Source organism: Melospiza melodia, chromosome 1 (genome assembly GCF_035770615.1).
Source record: "Melospiza melodia melodia isolate bMelMel2 chromosome 1, bMelMel2.pri, whole genome shotgun sequence".
Taxonomy (NCBI): Eukaryota; Metazoa; Chordata; class Aves; order Passeriformes; family Passerellidae; genus Melospiza; species Melospiza melodia.
The window spans coordinates 46,079,782-46,101,591 of NC_086194.1; the positions used below are offsets into that span (position 1 = coordinate 46,079,782).

The following is a 21,810-nucleotide window of genomic DNA, read 5'->3' on the forward strand; positions in this document are numbered from 1 at the left end:
TTCCAAAGATCTTCCACTAGAATCTTAATTGTCACTATACTGGGGAAAAGTTCTCATTTTTGTTCTGTAACCAAGACAAGGATATCAAAATATGCTGAAATAAATTTATAGATGAATGCTTGCTACAATTCATGATGAAGAAGTGGAAGGAAAAGGGAGATGCTTGTAGCTGTTAGCAATCTCAGCACCAATGACAAAACATTTTGAACCAACTGACTTAGAGCAATAACTTTAATATTTCTTTTTTTACACATCCAACAACTTAAAACAGAGGGACCTTCTGTATGAAGAATTGCATCATACTGCTGATCAGCTGACCAGTCTGACAGAGGCCTCTAAGAAACACCATGCATTGCTCCAGTGTGCACAGGAAGACTTAGCAAAGAAAGAAGCTGTAATCCAGGAACTCAGGGAACAGGTAAAACAAAGAAATATTCACAGTTAGCTCATTGAGAGGGAGCTGTGGTCAGTTGTAGCTTCTGAAAAAGGTTTCCCTTGTCATTTTAAAGCATCTGGTACATAGTCCTCTTGGTGAAGAGAAATGCTCCTCCTTGTAAAAGGAAAGTAGTAGCTCAGTAACTTCTGAACAAAGATTAGGTAACTTTTAATGTTTTGAAACTGTTGTCTAGAGATCACAAAAATGTGTACTCTGATAGCAGAGTAAAATTATCAGTACCTGTAAGAGCAGGGCAACCTCAGGTTATCAGCAGTGTAACTTTTTTCCTCTGCTTAACATTTATCCACTATACCATTATAAATGGTATCATTATGCAATAGAGATAACTGCTGAGCTCTGTAAATTATGCAGTGGTTTGGAGCTGCTGCAGACTAAATAGCTATGTTAAACCTTTGTACAAATTATATCTCTAGTTGTCACAACTCATAGTGCTAAGTAATATATTTGTGTTGGCAAAGACTCGAGTAAGTTATTTTTTGGAAGAGGAGTTCTTTTGTCAAGTTACCATATTCTCTTGGGGAAACTGAATCTATATCACTAAAATCTTTGTATCAAATCATGTTTTGACCAGTAGTGTTTGCCAACCAAGTTCATAATAGCTTTTTTCTGTGTTTGCATCCCCTTTGAAAGGTAGATTGTGTTAGCAAGGCAAGAAAATCAAATACTAACAAGAACAAGATTGAGATGAATTACAAAGTAGTTAGATGTATAGATCCTTTCAAAAATGCTTGTTGCATACAACTATTGAGAGTTTAACAGTGATTGACTAAATACAGAAGAGTTATAAAAAGTGAAGTCTTTGTTAATCTAAAATAACTTGTGGTGTACTTAAATTTCCTCAAAATATAGATCTGAGTGCTGTTTTGTTTCCTGTTTTATGTGTATTATGAGCTACTTTAATTCTTCCTGTGTTTCTAATAGTTAGACAAAATGACAGTGGAACTGGAGAACAGGAAGAGTGAATATGAACTGAAGATGAAGCAAATAGATTGCTTTGTGGACTCATCTTCAGTAACATTTCCTCAGGTATGGCATTTGAGAGAAACATTTTCACATAGTTTGTAATTATTGATGATTTGCCTGCCAGAAATTTATTAATTTATGTCTCCAATGAAGTATTAAAGCATGTAATCAATACATAGGGAAAACAGTCCTTTACTAATAGTTTATATGTTTGGGTTTTGCCAGTGTCCTAAAACTCCTCCTAATTTTGATGTGAATTTGGCCAAGCTTTTGGAAACTCATGAGCAAGAAATAGCTGATCGAAGGGCCTCTGCAATAAATCTGGAGCACCTTGTGCATGAACTGAATGAAGAACGAAGAGCAAAAAATGATGAAATTCTAAGGCTGAAGGTACTATGAGTTAATATCTGCTGGCAATTTGTAAGGTCAAAATGAGACAGACTGCAGAGTTCAGGTTTTTTTAGTGAGCTCTGCTTAGTAGTATGTCCATTAAAGCAGGAAGGCAGTTTTTGGTTTTCCCTTTACCTAGGCTGGGAACAATTGGTGGCAACTTGCTTGGGAAGTCTGTAAATCTCATTTTCCCAAGGACTGTGCTGGTTTGTGTTCATGATTGTCAAATGGTAACATCATTTTTGCTGCTGAAACTATTCTCAAAGTTTCTAATGCAACTGTAGATAGAAGGGTATATTTGCCAGAGAACCATGCCTGTTTTCTGAGAAATATTTTTTGTCTTCTATTCTACTCAAAAACAAGTTCAGCTAGAAATGAAAATAGGAATTGCCATTTGGTCTTTGAATAAAATATTTTGGATTTCACTTGCTTAGGAACAATTAAATGAGTTGGAGAACTTGCGTCTGGAAATGCAGATATTGGTGGAGAACAACAGGAGTTTACAGAGCCTTGTAGAAGCTCAGAGACCAAGCAAGAACAGGTAAAGTAAAATAAAACACAAAAAATCTCGCTTAACCTGAAATATTTAAGATAAAGTTTACAGGTTTTATTTGAAGTACAGTCTTATGTTGTTTGCCTATTTAGAGATTGACTCAAGCTTTTCTATGAAGATCATTTACTGGCTTGTAAACTTTATAACCCTTAAATCACAAATTCTTAAATGCAATAAAGTTTTATAAAGGGAATGAAAACAATGTAAAATCATTATATGCATAGTAATTCCTGGGTATTATATATTGCCGTGTCACTTGTGTAGTTATGGATCCATTAGATAAGGAATGTCCAAATAAATTCAACACAAGTTTCAATATAGACATAATGAATTTTTAAAGCCTCCAATATACAATTAGCCTTTGGTCTATTCAAACCACAACTCCTATCAACTAAAAGGAGCAGGGAATTCTTAGTGCATATCCAAATTATATTCCAAAGTCCCAAGTCAGGAATCCAGTAAGTGAGGAACATAAAAATAATGCTTTTATTGTGGAAAAATTTGGTCTAGAAAACCTATATAAACTGAAAACAAAGCCACAGAATCCAGTGTTCCATGGCAATGTAACCATTGTTGTTTGACTCTGATTTCCATTTCAATTCAACAATTTCAAATGTCTGTTGCAAACTAAGCAGAAAGCCTTAGAAACAGCATCATTGTTCAGTAACCTACCTGATCTGTTCACAAGATTTTAAGTTTATGAAAACAGTGGTTTTATTGTAATATGATGCAATTATAAAACTCTTAACCAATTAACTTTTTCGTGTATGGCACATTATTTTAGTTATTTTAGTTGTATGTGTTTTCTTATTTCCATCCATGTTGATTAAAAACTACCAAAATAAAAATTAGTGAAGTCTTTTGAATACAAGAAGCTTTTACCTTCTTGACTTGGCAAGACCACTAAGCAGTGATCCTGTAGGAAGTCTTCTGCAGTCTCCATACACATGAACACTGTGAAATAATAAAATGTGTACCTCCATCCCAAAGCTGCTCCTGTAGTCTAGCCCCAGCCAGCAGCCAGGCCCCACACAGCCACTCACTCACTCCCCAGCACTGGGATCAGGGAGAGAGAACTGGGAGAGCAAAACCCAGAAAACTTGTGGGTTGAAATAAAGGCAATTTTCCAGGGAAAGTGAGAGTCACACACACATACAAGCAAAGCAAACCAAGGGACTCATTCAGTGTTTCCCATGGGCAGGCAGGTGTTCAGCCATCTCCAGGAGAGGAGGGCCCCATCACACACAAGACTGACTTGGGAAGACAAGCACCATCACTCCAAACATCCCCTCTTCCTCCTTTTCCCCCCACTTTGTCATACACTGAACATGATGTCACATGGTCTGGAATGTCCCTTTGGTCACTTTGGGTCTCCTGTCCTGGCTGTGTCTCCTCCCAGCCTTCCCAGCCAGTGTGGCAGTATGGAAGGCAGGAAAAGCCTTGGCTGTGTGCAAGGCCTGCTCAGCAATAAGAAACAGATCTCTACATTATCAACCCTGTGTTCAGCACAAATCCAAAACACAGCCTTCTAATGGCTGCTGTGAAGATGATTCATTCTACCCCAGCCAAAACCAGCACAGCTGTCTAATAAACATAAGTTGCATATTTATTATATTTGTAATTGTTTCCATTAAAACATTAATTTCTTTATACTCTGATGAAAGAAAATGTATTTAGAAGTTTAAACCATTACAGAGCTTTTTTATGATGTTCAGTATTTTGAGTATGAACATGTGTGAAAATAACTGCACACATACTTACTGGTTTAATCTGGATAACATGTTTTTACAACTGGCTTCCTCTGTTTGTGAGAAACTTTTTTTTCTCATTCTTGAATTTCATAGTGATCAGAAACATCTTGATATTCAGTACCTTAAAGAGAAAGAGGAAGAGATTGTTGAAGAGAGACTTGCCAAGGTATATTACTCTTCTCATGTCAGTTGCTGTTGACCTGCTGTGAAGTATTAATGTGATTTTTTTGTTGGTTTGGTTTGATTTTTTTTTTTGTTTTCATGGCAGCAAAACAAACACCAATTTCTAGTGAATTCTAAGAGGCACAGCCTGGGACTTATCTCTTAGGATTTCTATCTTGGCCTAACACCAGTGAACTGGGTGTCAGATTGCACAATTAGAAAAACAGATTCAGATTGCTAAATCTGACTCATCCCCAGAGTTGGAAAGTGAAGATTGTGTCACTTGCTAATGTCAGGCCTCTGTCAAAGGGAAGTTAATGTCACAGCAGAGGTTTCCATGGATGTCCCAGACAGAAGAACTCCCTGTTAGAGCTCTGCTGTGTGTCTGTGGGCAGAGAGACACTGCTGTGGGTCAGCTGTGCTGGCATGAAATGGGAAATAAGTGCTTACAGCAAAGAGATGAACTTAAAGTGAATATTAGAGATGTGAACTACTAGGTAGCAGGATGATCTGGAATGAGATATGTAGCATCAATTGAATAACAAATATTTTTAAACATATATATATATATGTGTGTGTATTCAACATTAAGATTGCATCTAACGTTTTTGAACTTTTCCAGAATAAAGCAGTGGAAGAAATGCTGAAAATCAAAGCAGAGTAAGTCTAAGTATTGTTCCTTGAACTGGAAGCTAGTATTAAACTAATTAATGACAGAAAAAAAGATACATTTAAGCAATAGAAGTCCAAGATCTGAAATGACAAAAGACATAATTTGGAAGTATTTGCACTTAAGCAAGATACCTTGAGTTCTTACTCTTTCTCATCAGTAGGTGGTAGTAGCACCTATTACTACATAGCATTATATCAGGACAATACTTTAATGGGTAGAACCATAAAAACTTGAATTGGAAGGGATGTTTTTAAATGTTTAAAGTTATTTATATGCAGTGAATTGCAATAACATTCCTTTTCAAATTAAATTGAAATACTGTTCATTTCTTTATTAATATTTCAAATGTTTTATAATTTTAAACAAAATGTAATTATTTGGGGTTTATGCTATTTTTTTAAATTTCTGTGGTTCAGCTTGAAAAATGAATTTTATTTTTTTTTTTTATTAGAGACTTTCTAAATTGTCTTTGCACTATTAGGCAAGTAGTCCTCAAAACTCAAGTGTATTGTACCTTGGGTGGATAATAGCAAAGATAGAAAATACTGAATCAGTAGATAAAAATTACTTTGAAAATGTCTGTCCTGCTGTTCTTTTCCTAATCTGTATTGCTTCAGGATTTATTGTGGCTGAATCTCCTAACATAAGAGTTATTTTCATTTGATGGAATGCTTTCTATGTAAGTAACTTCTTTTAAGGAGGAAGGTAGTTCTTATGCGCATGGTAATTTCAAAAGTAATTTGCATTAAATTTTCCAGAAACCCTAGTCTGGAAATTAGGGATTATTTCGCTATTTGATGCACTGATTTTACATTCCTGTCTGATCTCCAAAACATACTTCATAGCAATGCTACAATGTGTCATATAGGCAAATAATGGACAGAGGGAAAACATTCTTTTCTCATCAAGAAAATGTCTTATCAAATGCAGCAAATGAATAATGATCACAGAGCAGATCTTAAACACCACACTTCAGTAAAGCAAACTGGTGACAGAAATTTCATGTATGCAATATTTGAATTGATCTGTAAAATTACTCAAGTTCATAGAAGCAATAGACAGGCTGCTAAGTTTGATGGCACAGTTTTAATATCCTGTGACCTCACTTGCTGAAAATGTTTTAATTCTATCAAAAGTGGTACTCATTCTCTTACCAGGCCAACCAAGCAGGCTCAGACCATCTGAAGTGCTCAGAGATGTTTCTGAGCAATGAGGCTGTCAGGGGGGAAAAGCCACAGACAAACAGGCATTTTATAGAGGGAACCTGTAGAGCAGCTGAGTTTAGCTGGAAAATTTACATTCCTTAGGTGAATTAATTCAAAGTGTTCTTGTAGGTGAAGCTTCTCTTTTCAATCATGGGTAGAGTTGTATATCCAGGATTGCAAACAGCACAGTTCCCAAAGAGAAGAGCAGCTCCAAAATACTGCCTAGTTCATAGTCTCAAACACAAGAACTGTGAAGCAGAATGAATTTTTTCCTTTCTTTAGCACTAAATTCTAAGGGAAATACAATATCTCAAAATAATGCTTTTAAAGGAGCCTCCTTCCGTGTCTAAGACTGACTTAGGAATTCAGTTGTATGACATTTTTGTTGTTTTTTAATGTTTTATGATTCTTTTATATTGGCAGATTAGAAGAGACCAAAAATATCCTCAGAATCCAAGAGAAAAGCTGTCGTGAAATGACTTTGGAGATGGAACGAACAAGGACATTGGAGCTCAAAGCATTTAATGAGAAAGAAGAAATTAGATCAAAACTGGAGGAAGCATATGAAGAAAAAGACAGGATTGAAAAGGTTACATAGACATAACTTTTTTGTTGTCTTCACAGCAGAATCTTATTTAGCAGAGGTACAGCTGTTTTGTTTTGCAGTTTAGCTTTATTTGTGATGTTCTCTGCACTAGTGAAAGTCTGGATGCAGAAATCACTTAGTTGTACAAATCAAATGGCGCTCCTTTTTTGCCTTTTAGAGGGATGTAACATAGTGTCTAAGGAGACATAAGACAAACGTGTATTTCCTGAGTGAACCAAGTCTTGCATCATATGTTACAACAAACTTGAATGTTAGTATGTTAATAGCTCTAAGAATTGCTTCTGAAAAGAGGAGGAGAGGCTACTACTAAGAGATACACAATGTATTTATTACTACAGGAAATAAAATTGCTGAGGAAGCAAGTTAACTCACTTGCTGAGGAGAATGGGAAATTACTTGGTCATCAAAACCTAAACCAGAAGATTCAGTATCTTGTGAAACTGAAGAAAGATTATGCTAAACTTACAGAGGTAAGTTGCAGAGTAGATTACAGATGGAGTAATCTGCCTGACATAGCAAAGAGCAAAGCTTTGAGAACAAAGACTAAAATTCCTGCTCTTCTGTTGGAAAGGAACAGAGATACCTTTGATCTCCATTTTACTTCCTCAAGTATATAGTGTATAAAACACTTGAACAACTCTAGATACTGCTTGTGTAAAAATACCAAAATAAAGTGAGGATAATTTCCTTAATATATCCATGTTTTTTCTCTGTTTTGCAGGAGACTGAAAAGCTACGAGTTGAAAACATTTTTTTGAAAGAATCAAAAAAATGTGACATTTGTAGACAAAATCAGCGGTAAGGACCCAAATAAAACTGCAGAGTTTTATTTTTGAAGTGTACAGAATAAGCAAAATTCAGTTGTCAAATTTGACTTTTGCTGTGGTTCTGGAATAATCAAGTATTCTAGTTTGTAGATTTTTTGCTGGTAATAACTCTAAGTGAATATTGTTATTCCAGCTCTGAGGGCAGCTTTCAATAAAATTTAACACCTTTTTGTAATCTTTTTCAACTTAAAAACCTGATTTTGTATAAATGCTGGATAGATAGTTCCTTGAAACTTCTGTACCTTGCCAAGGAAAAGCTTTCTCCCTGGGAACACACCTGGATTTTTGTCTCCTTTTGTACTTTTATTCAGGTTCCTACTACTTCTGAAATGCTACATTTTCCATCAGAGCCAAAATTCAAAAGGGACAATTACTTTGTGTTTGTTTCTTTAGTTAAACATAGAATGATTTTCCTGGGTTGCTTAAAAATAATTTTCATATCAAACTTTGTTCAATAAAGCATAAATATGAATTTAGTAACAGGCTTGTAAATAGTACTATAAATACATTTTTTGTTTCTGTTCTTTATTTGAAAATAAAATGTTTTTCAAACCTGTTTTCTGTTAGTATCGACTTAGAGCTCTATATTAGCACTGTAGGATTCTCAGGGTTTTGCAACCATTTTCTTATCAAAGAAGTGAAAAATGTTAGGAAAGAAGATGTGAAAATATGCAGAAAATTTTACAGGAGTACACCACAAGTTCATTTAATTGCACTTAAAGATTTATTGCAAATAACTGAAATGCTTATTAGTGGAACACAAAACGTTGATTTCTATACAATATCAAACTAGGGCTTTTTTTACTGCCACTAATCCTATCATTCTGTTTTCTGGCTAAATACAATAGTAGTTTTGACCACAAGCACTGGGGCAAAAGGGAATAAAGAGGAAAGATGTGGCTGGTAAAGGGTAGAATATACCTAATGATTTACTACATCGTTTGGCTGAGGGAAAGAAGAATTTCCACCACCTAACGTATTTTAAGCTGCAGATTTGTTTCCACTTGAGATGTGATGTGGAGAAGTAAAATCTGACATTTAAGGAAAATGTGTTGGGGCGTGAGTAGAGGTGAGAACTAGCACGGATGAGGAGCACACAAGCCAAGAGGGGTCAATCAAGGGTGTTTTTATTTGTGACTGCCATGTTCTACGTTTACAAGCATTTCTTTCCTGTTTCTAGACTATCGTCATGTCGGCAGCGGCTTCTGCCCTTTTTCTGTGTTGTACATGGCCACAGTAGGAGCTGCGTTGTGCCCCGGCCCCGTGCTTCCCCGCTCGTTTCCATAAATCCTTTGTGCACAAGCGAACGCGGCCCACGGGCCCTTCCCTGCCTGGGGCCCGCCCGCCCGCGCGGGGCGGCGCTGGCGCTGCGCGGGGCCGGGCCGGGCTGAGCCGGGCCGTGCGGGCGGGGGCCGGGCCGGGCTGAGCCGGGCCATGCGGGCGGGGGCCGGGCCGGGCTGAGCCGGGCCGTGCGGGCGGGGGCCGGGCCGGGCTTAGCCGGGCCATGCGGGCGGGGGCCGGGGCGGCAGCGGCGGCGGCCGCGGGGGGCCTGGGGGCGGCGGCGGCCGCTGCGGCGAAGCTGGCGCTGGGCCCGGGCGAGGAGGCGGCCGGCGGCACGGTAAGGAAGGAGCGGGCGGTGCTGGGTGCCCCGAGCTGCCGTGAGGCCGCCCCGCAGGCGGCACTCGGCGGTGAGGGGGAAGGAGCGCGCTGGTGCTTCCTGCGGCGCTCCCAGGGGCTGCCCGGGATTTGCAGGGAAAGGCGGGCGGGCTCCGAGGGCGGAGCCGTGACTCAGCCCGGGGCAGCCCAACCTTGCGGGGCTGAGTAAGGCGCGGTGCCGACGTAAACAGCGCGGGGCGCGCAGCGGAGCTGCCGGGTGTGAGGGGAGCGAGCGTGGTACGGGAATGCCCCGAACCAAGCCCAGCTCTGAGAGCTCAAATCCAGCCCTTCCACGTCAGTGTTACTTTAAAGCAGGATGTTAGTATGACTGAGCATCAAATGCTTGTTCTCAGCCCACTGTTTTGCTGATAGCAGCGCCCTTCTCTCATTTATTCTATCTCAGCTCGGCCCTGAGCAGAGCAGAGAGGCGGAGCCCTTGATTTCCTCTCTGCTTCTCTTTGGGCGTTCATCATTGGGGATGATCTTTATCTGGGTCGTGTTTCTCAAACCTCCGTGTGCTGGGAGTGCTGGCCCTTCAGCTCCGAGGCGGTGTCCTTGCCTCCAGCAGTGACCCTGGCACAGCCACGGCAGAGGGGGACATGGGCACCAGGCTGGGTGTGAGTGGGGACGGGAGGAAGGCAGCATGCATGTATCCTAAAAACACTTTTTTAGGGAGGTTCATTTAGGCACAGGTTGTTACTCGCGTGGCAAATGTACAAAGGGGAGCCCACAAGGGAAGCTAGATCTGAAACAAATCCAGCCTTGCACAAGGGAAAAAAAAGAAAAAGAAATTGACCTGTGTGATTATTAGAGAGAGTTAAAAAGACAAATCTCAGTACCTGCCAATCCTGTTAATCTCTTCTGAGATCTCAGAAAGGAGAAATAAATTAAAAAATCCTGATACTCTTCACTCTGCCCAAAAAAAACCCAGATGATGCTTTGTACTGAGAGAATGGCAGAGCATGGAATTACTGAAAATGCTGACAGCATCTTTTCTGAGTATTTTTCTCTGTTGAAATTTATAAAAATATTGCCCATTTTTGGGGAGGCAAGGATGGGGGGATGGTACTTCTTTTTTATTTTTTTAGTGTGCTATGACAAAGTATCATTTCGTTGATGTGAAGTGTTGACAGAAGGCCAAGAGGGATTATCCCTCCCTTCTACTCAGCCCCAGTGAGGCCACATCTGGAGTTTTGGGTTGAGTTCTGAGGTCTCCACTGCAAAAAAAGAGATGGAGCTACTGGAGAGTCCAGCAGAGGCTCATAAAGATGATGGAGGGATCAGAGCATCTTTTTTGTGAGGAGAGGCTGAAAGAGCTGGGACTGTTCCTCCTGGAGAAGAGACGGTTCAGGGGGATCTTTTCAATGTGTAGAAATACCCACAGGAAGGGCACACAAAGGATGGAGCCAGGCTCATTCCAGTGGTGCCCAGTAACAAGACCAGAGGCAAAGGGCACGTACTGAAATGAGCAGTTCCCTCTGAACATCCAGAAACTGTGAGAGTGGCCAGGGGTGTGTAGAGTCTCCATCCTTGGACACACTCATGTACTCTCCGGACATGGACCTGGGCAATCTGCTGGAGTGATGAGGTTGGTCCAGATGAACTCCAGAGACCCTTTTCAACCTCTGCCCTGCTGTGTTTCTGTGACTGTTTCTTTTTTATGGGCAGATTGGTTTATTTTGGTTTTCAGCTCTGCTCCAGGTGACAATTATTAGTTAAATTAATCAGCTTAGCTGTAAAACTAGCCAAGTTTTATGTAAATGCCATAATCTTCCTAGTAGCTTAAATTGCATGGGACTGTAGATGCATAAAGTATTTCAGTGCACTCATATGGCAGAGGCATTTCTGCAGAGCAGCCACGAGGTGACAGAGATTCAAGGGATTTTGTGTTGGAGGAAGAGCTACAGAAATCCCAAAATAAGTGGGATAGCAGCCATCACTTGTGCAGTGTGGAACACACCAGCAAAAAGTGTGTTGACACTTCTAAGAGCTGATGATGCAGGGTAGCAGGATACTCCATAGCACCACAGGGATGGATTTCCTGGCCACAAGGATGTGTTGTGGTGGCGCAGCCTGAGAGCAGTGTGACCAGGAAGGGTCATTGCACTTGAACAAAAGTTTTTCTTTGCTTTCTCCGCTCCCCTGCCAAACTTCATCTAAAATTACTTCTGCCACTTCAGGAGTGATTCTGGATTATCTGAAATGTACACTGAAATTAATCTTTGCTTAGAAAAGCAATCAGAACAGTAATCCTTGACTCATTGGGGTGGCTCAGCTGAGTCCGTAGCAGGGGAGGAATTTATGTCCCTCCTTCCTTGTGGGGAACACGTGGGGATGTTCCTATCTCTCTGTCTGCGTACCATTGCAATGACCACTCTGCTGCCCTGGGCACAGAGAAACTTGACCTTTCTCTGATAAACTTTCCTTCTGGGCATGTGCCACCTGCAGCTGGTTTCCCTGGCTCTGCATTGGGAGATCAGAAGAAGCCATGGATTTTGGGTCACTTTTGAAGGTGGCATAGTTGCTGTGACGGTGGGAGCCAGCTTTGCTTCACCGCCAGTAGTCTCAGACTAGCTCAAGTCTGGCCAGATCTTGGGAGGTCTCTAGTCCAACCTTTGCTTACACATGATCTTCTCCAGATAAGTTTTAAATATTTAGAAAGTCTGGGAAAGTCTGGGAGCCCATGACCTCTGTTCCAGTGCTTGATCACCTTTGCTTTTCCTTATTTTGTTCCATAGTTCCCTTGTTGCCTCTTGTCATATCCTAGTGGACCTTGGAGAAGAGCCTGGGCTCCATCCCTCTACACCCTCAAGCTAATAGTTGAAGGCAGTAATAAGATTTCTTTAGGGGTTTTTTTGTTTTGTTTGGTTTTGGTTTTGGGTTTGTTTTTTTTTTTTATCTCAGCAGCATCTTCTCTTTCTGCTCCAGAAATACACTGGAGTTAGGTGAAACATAGAGAATTGTTTTCCTCTCTCATCCCCACTCCCAAGTCTGCTTACTCACCAGAGGTGTGTGGATGTACGTAACTCCCTGAGGAAAGTCAAACTGCCAGGTCATACCGGCAGAGAGTGAAACTGGGAGGCAAACCCCATCCTGTGGTGAGCCCTAACACAGCACAAGTTTTCTTCCTCAAAGGAGCAGTGGTAGCTGAACATGGTTGTCCCTCTTACCCATCCACACAGGGGTTGCCAGGGTGTCAGTGGGAAGACAAAGTGATTCACTGGTGGGAATCATTCTGAATCTTTCCTGTTGCCCTGATTAGTTGCAGAAGTTGGTGGCCTTTGCCACAACTGGGGCCAAATGAGGTGACACACCTGCACCATCCCTCACTGGAGTGGGATTAGCCTCGGAGAGCTTGTGCCAGCCGTCAAGCATGGATTTGCTTCACTTTGTTTTCCTTTTAACTTTGCCATATCACTTACTTCAGAAAACTGCGGGCTCCCCCACTGCTTGCAATTAGTAATTTCTTCTTCTGAGTGGGAGCAGGGCACAGTTGGTGGACGCTGTTGATTTGGGCAGCTGGCAGGAGAACACTGCAGCCATTCCCACAGGGCAGGTGCCACCTCTGAGCTGTACTTGTTGGTGGCCTCAAACCTGTGTTTCTGTCTGCCTCAAGATGGATCCCACCATGGACTGAAAGGTGGCAGGCTATGAAGCTGTGATTGCTACGGGTGTAGACAAACCTTTGCTTTCGCTTTTTTCACTTGTGAGAGTTGTGAGCTGCCTGCCTGTGATCTCCCTTGGTGTCTTCACATCAACTACATGGTACCCAGGGGCTGGGGAGATGGCCTCAACTGCTTAAATTAGGAAGGGGTGGGGGGCACTGTGGATGGTGCTGGCTTTTTAGGTGCAGCTGTGCCCTTTTTTCAGAGTGAGGCAGTTACACATCTGGTCAGGTTGTCTAAGGAGGGAGATCTTTCTTGAGGCCCTTGAATTCAAAATTGGTTTTATTGCTACTAAATGCTAGAGCAGAGACCCCGTCAGTAAACTTCCCTGCTCTCCAGTGAGTAAAACGAGGCAAAAGCTACTCCTTGTGGAAAACAGGGCATGAAGCCACTCAGCTCGCTCTTTCCTCCCAGAGATCCTGCTCTACCCTCACTGCAGCACTAGGGCAGGCCAGATCCTGGGATCTCGTAAGGACCAGTGCTTTGGGACCACCCAGGTCCTGGCTCGCATTCACAGCTGGGTTGTGGAGCACACACAGTGCCAGCATGTATTGCATGTCTGGTGTTTGTCAGACTGAATTTGACCCTTTTCCATACATCAGGAGGTAAGTGAAGGGCATTTATGGGCGTTGTGTGTGGCACCCCTTTGTGAGCTGGAGAGATTTCTGTGGGTTGGCTTCTGGCATGGCAGCTGCTGCACATTATCCCAGCACTTCCCAGGTTGTAGTGTGAGGCTGGGCTTGCAGCAGGACATGGCAGGCTCACGGTCTGTCCAGACCTGTTTCCTTGTTTCCATTTCCTTCTGTGATTTAATATATTCATGTAATACCAGCCATAATTCAGTTTTAAAAGCCCACACCATTAGGTTTGGCTCCAAAGTGTGCATGAATTACTGAGGTTGATTAAGTGGGGGGTGAAAATACACAGTTTTCCATTTTGTCCTGCAGCTCTCAGTGTTGCTTCGCCTCAGCTGCGTTGGCCTGGTGTTTGTGTGCAATGCAGTGATGTGGACAGTCTTCACAAAAGCCTTGCGACTCTCCTCCTCCTCAGCTGCTGCCTCTGTGACAACAACAGCCTCCAACTTCATCTTTTCGGTGAGTATACCCCTTCCCTAGACACTGAAGCCTGAGGAGCACAGCCAGGTGGGAATGCCCACACTGGTTGTAACTCATCTCCCAGTGCAGCCAGCATCGCTGGCCACAGAGGGAGAGTTACGGACAGATGGGAAATGCTTGTGTCAGGCCTCAGCTGCTCTGATAGCTGTTCACAGCACAGGTGATGGAGCTTTCCTGGGTGGTGGTGCAGGAGGAAGCGTGCTGCTGCATGCCTTGCAGCAGCAACACAGTTGACTGAACTGATTGCCAGTGGGAGCTGGAGCTGGGAGCTTTGCTTCATTTTGCTTTTCCTTTGCAGCGCCTCACTTGTGACAAGCCAGAGTCACCCTAGCTGGGTCTGAAGATGCAGTACCTCTAGTGGCAGCAAGAGAGTCTTTGACCCACAGGTTTTTTCCACGTGCTTTTTGCTCTTGACAGCAGTTCACCTTGTTTCTGTGCTCCAGCTGGCAGACAGCTCATGGTGGTGTCCAATAATCGACAGTATTAATAAATGCCCAGTCAGTGGGAAATTTGGCTCCTGAGAAGTGCTGGGAAGGCAGCAAAGTACATGTGCATCTGTCAAATCCTTTTTAGGGACCCCAGTATAGCTGTGCTTCCTGGCTGCTGGTGGAGTTGGTAATCTCCCGCATCATCTTCAGCAGCCATTCCTCTTGGTCATCCCAGCAGGAGTTTCCTCAACCAGGTCTTTTCCAGGGCTGTCTCTCCCAGAAGTCCTCACAGCTCTGGCAGCACAAGAGGCCTTGGGGCAGCTCAGCCCAGCAAAGCTTTGTGTCTCTCTTTTCCTTCAGGCTATCCTGGGAAGATTGCTCTTCAGGGAGACGTGGACACCTCTGTGGTGGGTCGGCCTCGCCATGACAGTCTGTGGGCTCATGCTGCTGCACATGGCTGCGCCCCAGCTGGTGCCAGTCCCAGCGGAGAAGAAGGAATGATAGCTGCTGCAGGGGTCACAGTGCCATGCTGCCCCTCTCCAGCCTGTCTCATGACAGCATCCCCAGTCCCCACCAGCCTCTGAACACATCAGCCACCGAGGTGCTAACTGCTGCTCACTGCTCATCTGCTGACTTGCAAAATCACGTTGGTCGCATCTTTCCTGGTGGTGGTATGGTGGCAGTGACAGCTCGGAGGGAGCTGGTCAACTCTGAGTCAGTATTCTGAAAATTGGGGCCAGAGGCTTATCAGCCACTCCTCCTCTTCACACCCTGTGGCTGTGGAGCTTTCCCAGTTAGGGGAATGCTGAAAGTAAACATGATGGCTGTGGAAGGTGCTTGTGCATCAGTATTTTTCCATGAAAGGACCTATTCCAAAATAGAAGAGCAATCAAAATTAGCTGAAGGCAGCTGTTATTTCTGCTCTGCTGTTCCTGACTTTCTGTCTCTTGAAATGATTCTATGCCCACTGCTACCTGTAAGGCTGTGGAGACTTTCATTAATTCCTTCAGCTTCCTCTATCAGTCACACACACCCTTGAACTTGCCATTTGTATCTGACTTCTAGAATTTTCACTTACCCATTCCTGACATGTTAGTCACTGTAAGGTTGTTGCTCTTTCCTTTAAACCCTTATCCAGAATAGGGTTTTGATCACCATTCCTGCTTTGTGTAGGTTAAACTAATTTTGGGACAGTTCAACAGGCAACCTGCCTTCACATGGAGTGTCCATGTTCAATACATCCCTCATACCCACTCAAGTTGACAATTGCTTTAATGTTTGGTAAAAGGGAGTTTCTCATGCCATGAGATGCTTATTCCCATTGATGTAATGTGATCAACCAGATCACTAGTATCTGCTAAATTTTGCATCAGTGATTACTCCAGGTGTCAATTTGGTGAATGTGTCATGAATCATCATTTGTAAGGTATTGGCTTAATTCTCCTTCACACTTCTTTTTTTCTCCTCCTTGAAAATTCTTCAGTTGGAATTAACAAATATAATCATGCCTATAAATCTATGCATCATGGTGGTGATATTGCTTACTTGCTCTGGGCTTGCCAGGTTGTCTCTGTCATCTTGTAATGACAGAAGGTGAGTCACGTTTGTGGCATGTGCAGAAAACCTAAGGACACATCTCTGTGAGCATCTGTATCTGAACCTGTCAGGTCTGTCATGACTGGCAGATCTGTGCTGTGTCAAGTGTAAAATAGACTTGTGGATGGAAATGCCACTGGAGTTGAGTTTGTGCCTTCTTTGAATCTGAAGAGTCACTGTCTCCCAGAAGAGGCCAAGAGCCATTGTGTCTGTTCCCTGCCATTCTAGCTTACCGCATCTGGCAGCCGTGTCCCAGAGAGGCAAAACCTTTGCCTCTCTCCTCAGTGTGCTCTCAAGTCTTCCTGTCAAAGAGGGGAGCTGCATATGGTGGGGGAGAGGGCAGAGTGCTCTGAGTGCCTTCCCTCCCTGCCACCATGGGTCTTTGCACCTAAGGAGCTCTTTGGGTGGCAGCAGTGGAAGCTGGGACCTAACACAGGGACCTCATAGGTCTGCAGACATGACAGACAGGAGCCATGCATTTCTAAGTACATCAGGTCTCCTTAGATCTTCATAGATAATGGAAAATTAATGAGGCCTGATTTATTTGCCCTTGTTATTAACCCTCAGCCAGCTGTAAGCCAATGGCTGCCTTCATGCAAACAGCAGTAGAAGGACCAGGCACTCTGGTTAATTTGGCTGTTGTCCCATTTCCTAATAAACCATTTGGAAAGCTTTGTAACGTGGACTATCTCAAAGCTGACATTTCTTTATTACAGTCATTGTTGGAGGTCAGGGTTTAGGAGGTGTTTTTCCGGAAGTGGAACGTGTGCAGAAGATGTGAGCAGCGCTTTACTTTGCGGTGCTCCCTTTAAGGTGGGTGAATATAAACCAGGGCTGTAAATTCTCTCATAAATACTTGAAGGTGGGAACAGAAGGAAGTTTTTCACCAATTCCCATGGTAAGGAAAGATTTCCAAGCAGGGTTCATTTTATGGCAGAGTCCCACTCCTCTTGTGTACACAAGAGTTTGGCCATGTCTGCCAGTGGGGCCAGGGCTGCAAGAAAAACTGTAATCACTGTGTGGCCAAGCAGTGTACTTCTGGTAAACCATTCCTATGGGATCATCCAAAATGTGGGTGAAGGTAATTAAAAAAAAAAAAAACAGGCGGATTTCCAGTATGAAACTGTGTCCAAAGCTCAATGGCTGATTTTTTTAATTCTTAGATATTTTAGACCACACACACACACAATAAAGCAATGTGAGAATAATAAATGAGCTGTGTTTGACAAGTCAGTGGTTCAGATGTGGTGGACCTTGTAAGGTGGCTGAAGATCATGGCCAGCTCCAAGACCTTGGTTTACCAGGGCGGGAGCTGGGTTACCTCATGTGGGAACTACAGCAGTGTGCATGCATGAAGTTTTTGCTCAGTTGAGGTGAGGTATTATTAGAGAGAGTCTTGGGCACATGTTTCCAGTCGAATTCCGGCAAAATCTCACAGAAACACAGTGCTGTATCTACAGCACTGGTGGATAGGAGCAAAGCCATGGATGTTGTCTGCCTGGGCTTGTGCAAAGCATTAGACACTGTCCTGCACGACATCCTTGTCTCTAAATTGGAGACATGGATTTGATCCCAGGAACACCTACAAGCTGGGCTGAGACATGACTGACAGCAGACTTGTGGCGAAGGACATTTGGGTGGTGGCTGACCAGAAACTCAACATGAGCCAGCAGTGTGGGCTCGCAGCCCAGAAAGCCAAACAAATCCTGGGCTGCATCTAAAGGAGTGTGGCCAGCAGGTGGAGGGAGGTGATTCTGTCCCTCTGCTCTGCTCTCGTGAGACCCCACCTGTTGTGCTGCGTCCAGCTCTGGTGCCCCTGATGTAGGAGGAACATCCAACTGTTGGAGCAAGTCCAGGAGGCCACAAAATTGAGGAGACTGGAGCACCTGCCCTAGGAAGGCAGGCTGAGAAGGTTGGGGCTGTTCAGCCTGGAGAAGAGAAGGTTGTGTGGAGACCTCATAGCAGCCTTCCAGCAACTGCAGGGGGCCTACAGGGAAGCCAGAGAGGGACTCTTCATCAGGAACTGCAGTGATAGGACAGGGAGTAATGGGGACTAACTGTAAGAAGGAAGATTAAGGTTGGATAAAAGGAAAGAAATCCTACTGGAAGAGGTTGCCCAGAGAAGCTGTGGATGCCCCATCCCTGGCACTATTCAAGGCCAGCTTGGATGGAGCTCTGAGCAGCCTGGTCTAGTGCTGGTTGTTGGGTTGCTAGCAACCCAAATGCTGATTGTAATGAGTCTTTCCTGCACCTACCTCTCATTCTCAAACACAACACTTTGTTTTTCAGCATCTTATTCATCATCAGGCATGGCCATACCGTGTCATACTTTTAAACAATAGAAGAAGCATGTGCATGGTTAACAGAAAGGCTCACAATGACACTCAGGAAGATTCAAATAAGAATATTTGAATTAATGGTGGGAAGCAGAAACAGAAAAACAAGAAAAATGTTGTATAAACAAGGTCCAGGAGTATTGTATCTAAGGTAAACAGTGTCTCATATAACTTTACAAGGAACAAAGCCAAATGAAATTACAGTTTCAGTTGAACCATAAACCATAATTTGACTGATTAGATAAGGAAATATACATAAAAAATTTAAATGTCCCTGTTGTCATTGACAAGGAGTCACTGAAAGTTTGTACAGCATCTCAGTCACAGCACATATTGAAATCACTTGAAGGATGGTATGTTTGCCTAGGTGAGAATTATTTGAAGTAGATGCAATAAATAAGTTTGGTAGCTTGTTCTGCCGTTTGTTATATTCAAAATTTTCAAGGAATTTGACTGAGTGCCCTCTGCTGACCCTTCAGAGACATTAAATGATCACATTGCAAGAATGTCCCACATGCACACGTAATTACATGAACTTGCAAGCAGTGGAGTGTTTTTGAAGAAGGAAGTTCTGTGACACAACATGCCAGAAGAGTGGCTCTGACCTTGTCTGGCACAGAAAAAAACATGAAATTAGGAATAAATGGGTACTAATTTTGACGTGTTCAGGGTGCTCTTCTGCAGAAGAGCAGCAGCAAATCTTCACTTTGGGGATCTGAGAGGTGCAGAGGGAAGTTGCACAATATGGGCACTTACCTACAGCAAGTGGTGTGGTGCCTGCAGCTCACTTGATCTTGGAGAAAAATCTGAGGTGAGCTCAGGTCAGTAGTAAAAGCCTTTCCAGGAGAACCAGGACTTTTCCCCTAAGAATCAAGTGTGCGGAGTGTTGTACCATGTGACTTTTTAATGGAAAGAATTGAAGAAGACAACATTCCTGAGAATGTTGTCCTTCCTGAGGACAGAACAAAGTACTTTAGACTGTAAAATAACACCTTGTAGCTTTATGCTGTTGGGCTGTGTGTTTCAGCACCCTTTCTAAGGCAGGTCTCTTTCCAGGTATTGAATACCAAAAAAAGGTCAGCAACTTGCTTGTAAAATCTGTGATGGGGTCCTGGGCCATGGGCAGGGAGGAGGGAGAAGCCCTGTGGGTTGGACAGGGGCAGCCAGTCCCAGTGGGGCTCTCAGAGTCCTAACGTAGTCAGTGGTTCTAACTGGAGTGTTTTATCCAGTGCTGGACCCCCAAATTCAGGAGGGGTGCAGGAAACTGATCTGGCTCAAGGATTCCAAGATGGCATGGGCCTAGGAGGAGACTGAGGGATGTGGGCTGGTTGGAGACAAGGAAGGCTCAGGCTGACCCAATCAGCCTTGGAACGTTGTTCCAGAGGCAGCACAGAAATGGCCAGTACCAAACAAGGTAACAGACACAGGTTGTTTCTTAGGACTTTCAAGCTGGCCATCAGGGGAAAAAATGTCACTAGGAGGTTAGTTGCCTATGCAGGCAGCTGGGTCTCTGCCCATGGAGATTCTCAAGACTCAGCTAGACAGAACCTCAAGTGACTCAATCTGGTGTTGGTGACCATCCCGTCTGGGCAGACAGATGGATTTCCTGTGACCTAGGGGCCAGTTTCATGATTACCACCATCTATAACTGGAAATTGGTTTGACCTTCTGCCTCCATGTTTAGTAGTTCCCATTAAATCCTGCTGTGCCACAGAAAGGAGGTTCCCCCTTGAGGCACCATGCAGACTTGGGCTGCCAGAGGCTTGTACTCTTGCAGTATTAGTCATGGCTCCCAGGGCTGGGCCGGGCTGACCAGCTGCAGCTCCCCAGCGTGGGGTGCCCAGAGGGATGACCGGGAAGCTGTGTTACTCCATCCCCTGGCTGTGTGCAGCACCACAGTGACCCATGGCCAGCAGCAGCACTTGGCACACACAGGAGACTGTTTGCCCTGGGAGCAGCCAACCAGCCAGCCAGCCAGCCATGCTATTCACTCTCCAACCAAGTTTTTTGGTTTCTGACTGTTTATTAACATTATTCATTGTTTCAATTTTCCCTTGAGGTTTAAGGAAGGGTGTCTTTGAGTGGCTGTACTAATTGCCAAGATTTCCTAAGCAGCTCCCTTCATGCCCTTGAAGTCCTGAGGGATTGCTGGGTTAAAGCCTGAGGAACTCCTGGGTGGGGCCTCCCACTCCCATTTTGCTGAGGGGAGATGATGCACACCGTGCTTAGCCCCTGCACAGGTTTTGCAGAACACAGAGGCTCCACTGCACCCTGAGGGGATAAATCCATGGCAATGGAAATAAGCAAGAGGGAAGGGCTGCAAGGAGTGGTAGTAGGTGGGGTGCTGTAGATGGTGCCACCACTTTTTGTACATTTTGAACCTGTTGCTCAGTTTTCCTCATTTTCCTCACTGTGAGCCTGTGAGAGTTGGCGCTGCCTGTGGGAGTTGGGGCTGGGGCTCGGCCGTGTGAGCAGCTCGGGGCCTCCCTTGGCACAAGCAGAGCATCTCTGGTTTTGCAGCGAGAGGTGAGAGTTGGACAGCTCTGCTTCGCACTGGCACCTGCAGTGTGCAATGTCTGAACAGCAGCCAGGGCTTCGACCCTAATTGCTGTCAGTAAATTAAGGCAACACTTAGGGAGAAATGAGCAGTGCCCCAGGGAAGGATGAGGCATTACAAATATATTTTCTGATGCCAGTTGACTGTTTCCTCATCCAGATAGGAGGTAAGTTAAGTGACTTTTTCCCTTCAGGACACTCCAGTGTTAGGCAATCACAGGCATGATTCTGCTAGGAACCAGTGTTGCATGAATGTGCTTCCTAGAAAACCCTGGTAGTCATGGAGAGGAGCATCATGAGCTGCTGTGAAGGACAATAGCCTGGATGTTGTGACAAGGGGTGGGTGGGAATACCCTAGCTTGGTCATTTTCCAGGGCAAATAGCCACAGATCCCCTGGCTCAGTCAGTCCTGCCACACCTGGAGACTGCCACTTGATGGATACATTCAGGGATGGGACAAAACCTTTGGACCTCCTGTGGTTTTGGTCTGCTCTGGTGCAGCACTGTGCAGGACCATCTCCTCCCTGCAAACTTTGGTCTAGGAAGTTTCTCCCTTCCCACCACGTGACAATTTCAGTTGCAGCGCTGGCTGGCGGGAATGCAGCATGGCTCAGTGTGACCTGTAGTCTGCAGACCATGTACATCTTGATGTGTATACTCACACACCCACACAGACAGGTGGAAGAAGTTGGTACACCTCCCCTGCAGAAAGAAATGCTACTCGAAGACACTGGCATGCAAGTTTCTGTTTTCTCACTTAAACATTTGCAACCTAACACATATCCTGTAGGTGGGAAGGTATTCTTTCAGTATTTTCCTTGTTTGCTGGAGCTGTTTTTAATACATGGATAAACTATTTTATCCCTGATT

At 43.9% G+C, this 21,810-nt stretch overlaps 2 protein-coding genes across 2 annotated transcripts in view; both read left to right on the plus strand.

Moving 5' to 3' along the window:
• Positions 1 to 8,143, plus strand: part of KIF15 (kinesin family member 15) — a 33,921-nt gene extending 25,778 nt beyond the window's left edge. Inside the window, exons 27-35 of the mRNA XM_063176970.1 lie at positions 272 to 418; positions 1,379 to 1,483; positions 1,646 to 1,810; positions 2,245 to 2,351; positions 4,208 to 4,280; positions 4,899 to 4,936; positions 6,578 to 6,743; positions 7,100 to 7,231; positions 7,483 to 8,143. Coding sequence (XP_063033040.1) covers positions 272 to 418; positions 1,379 to 1,483; positions 1,646 to 1,810; positions 2,245 to 2,351; positions 4,208 to 4,280; positions 4,899 to 4,936; positions 6,578 to 6,743; positions 7,100 to 7,231; positions 7,483 to 7,563 — 1,014 coding nt within the window. The 3' untranslated portion in view covers positions 7,564 to 8,143. The remainder of the gene's footprint in view (positions 1 to 271; positions 419 to 1,378; positions 1,484 to 1,645; positions 1,811 to 2,244; positions 2,352 to 4,207; positions 4,281 to 4,898; positions 4,937 to 6,577; positions 6,744 to 7,099; positions 7,232 to 7,482) is intronic.
• A 949-nt stretch (positions 8,144 to 9,092) lies between these two features.
• TMEM42 (transmembrane protein 42) lies at positions 9,093 to 16,731 on the plus strand. The gene is made up of 3 exons (XM_063156501.1): positions 9,093 to 9,206; positions 13,857 to 14,003; positions 14,813 to 16,731. Exons 1-3 carry the CDS (start codon positions 9,093 to 9,095, stop codon positions 14,951 to 14,953), a joined length of 402 nt encoding a protein of 133 aa, XP_063012571.1. The 3' UTR covers positions 14,954 to 16,731.
• The last annotated feature ends 5,079 nt before the right edge of the window (positions 16,732 to 21,810 follow it).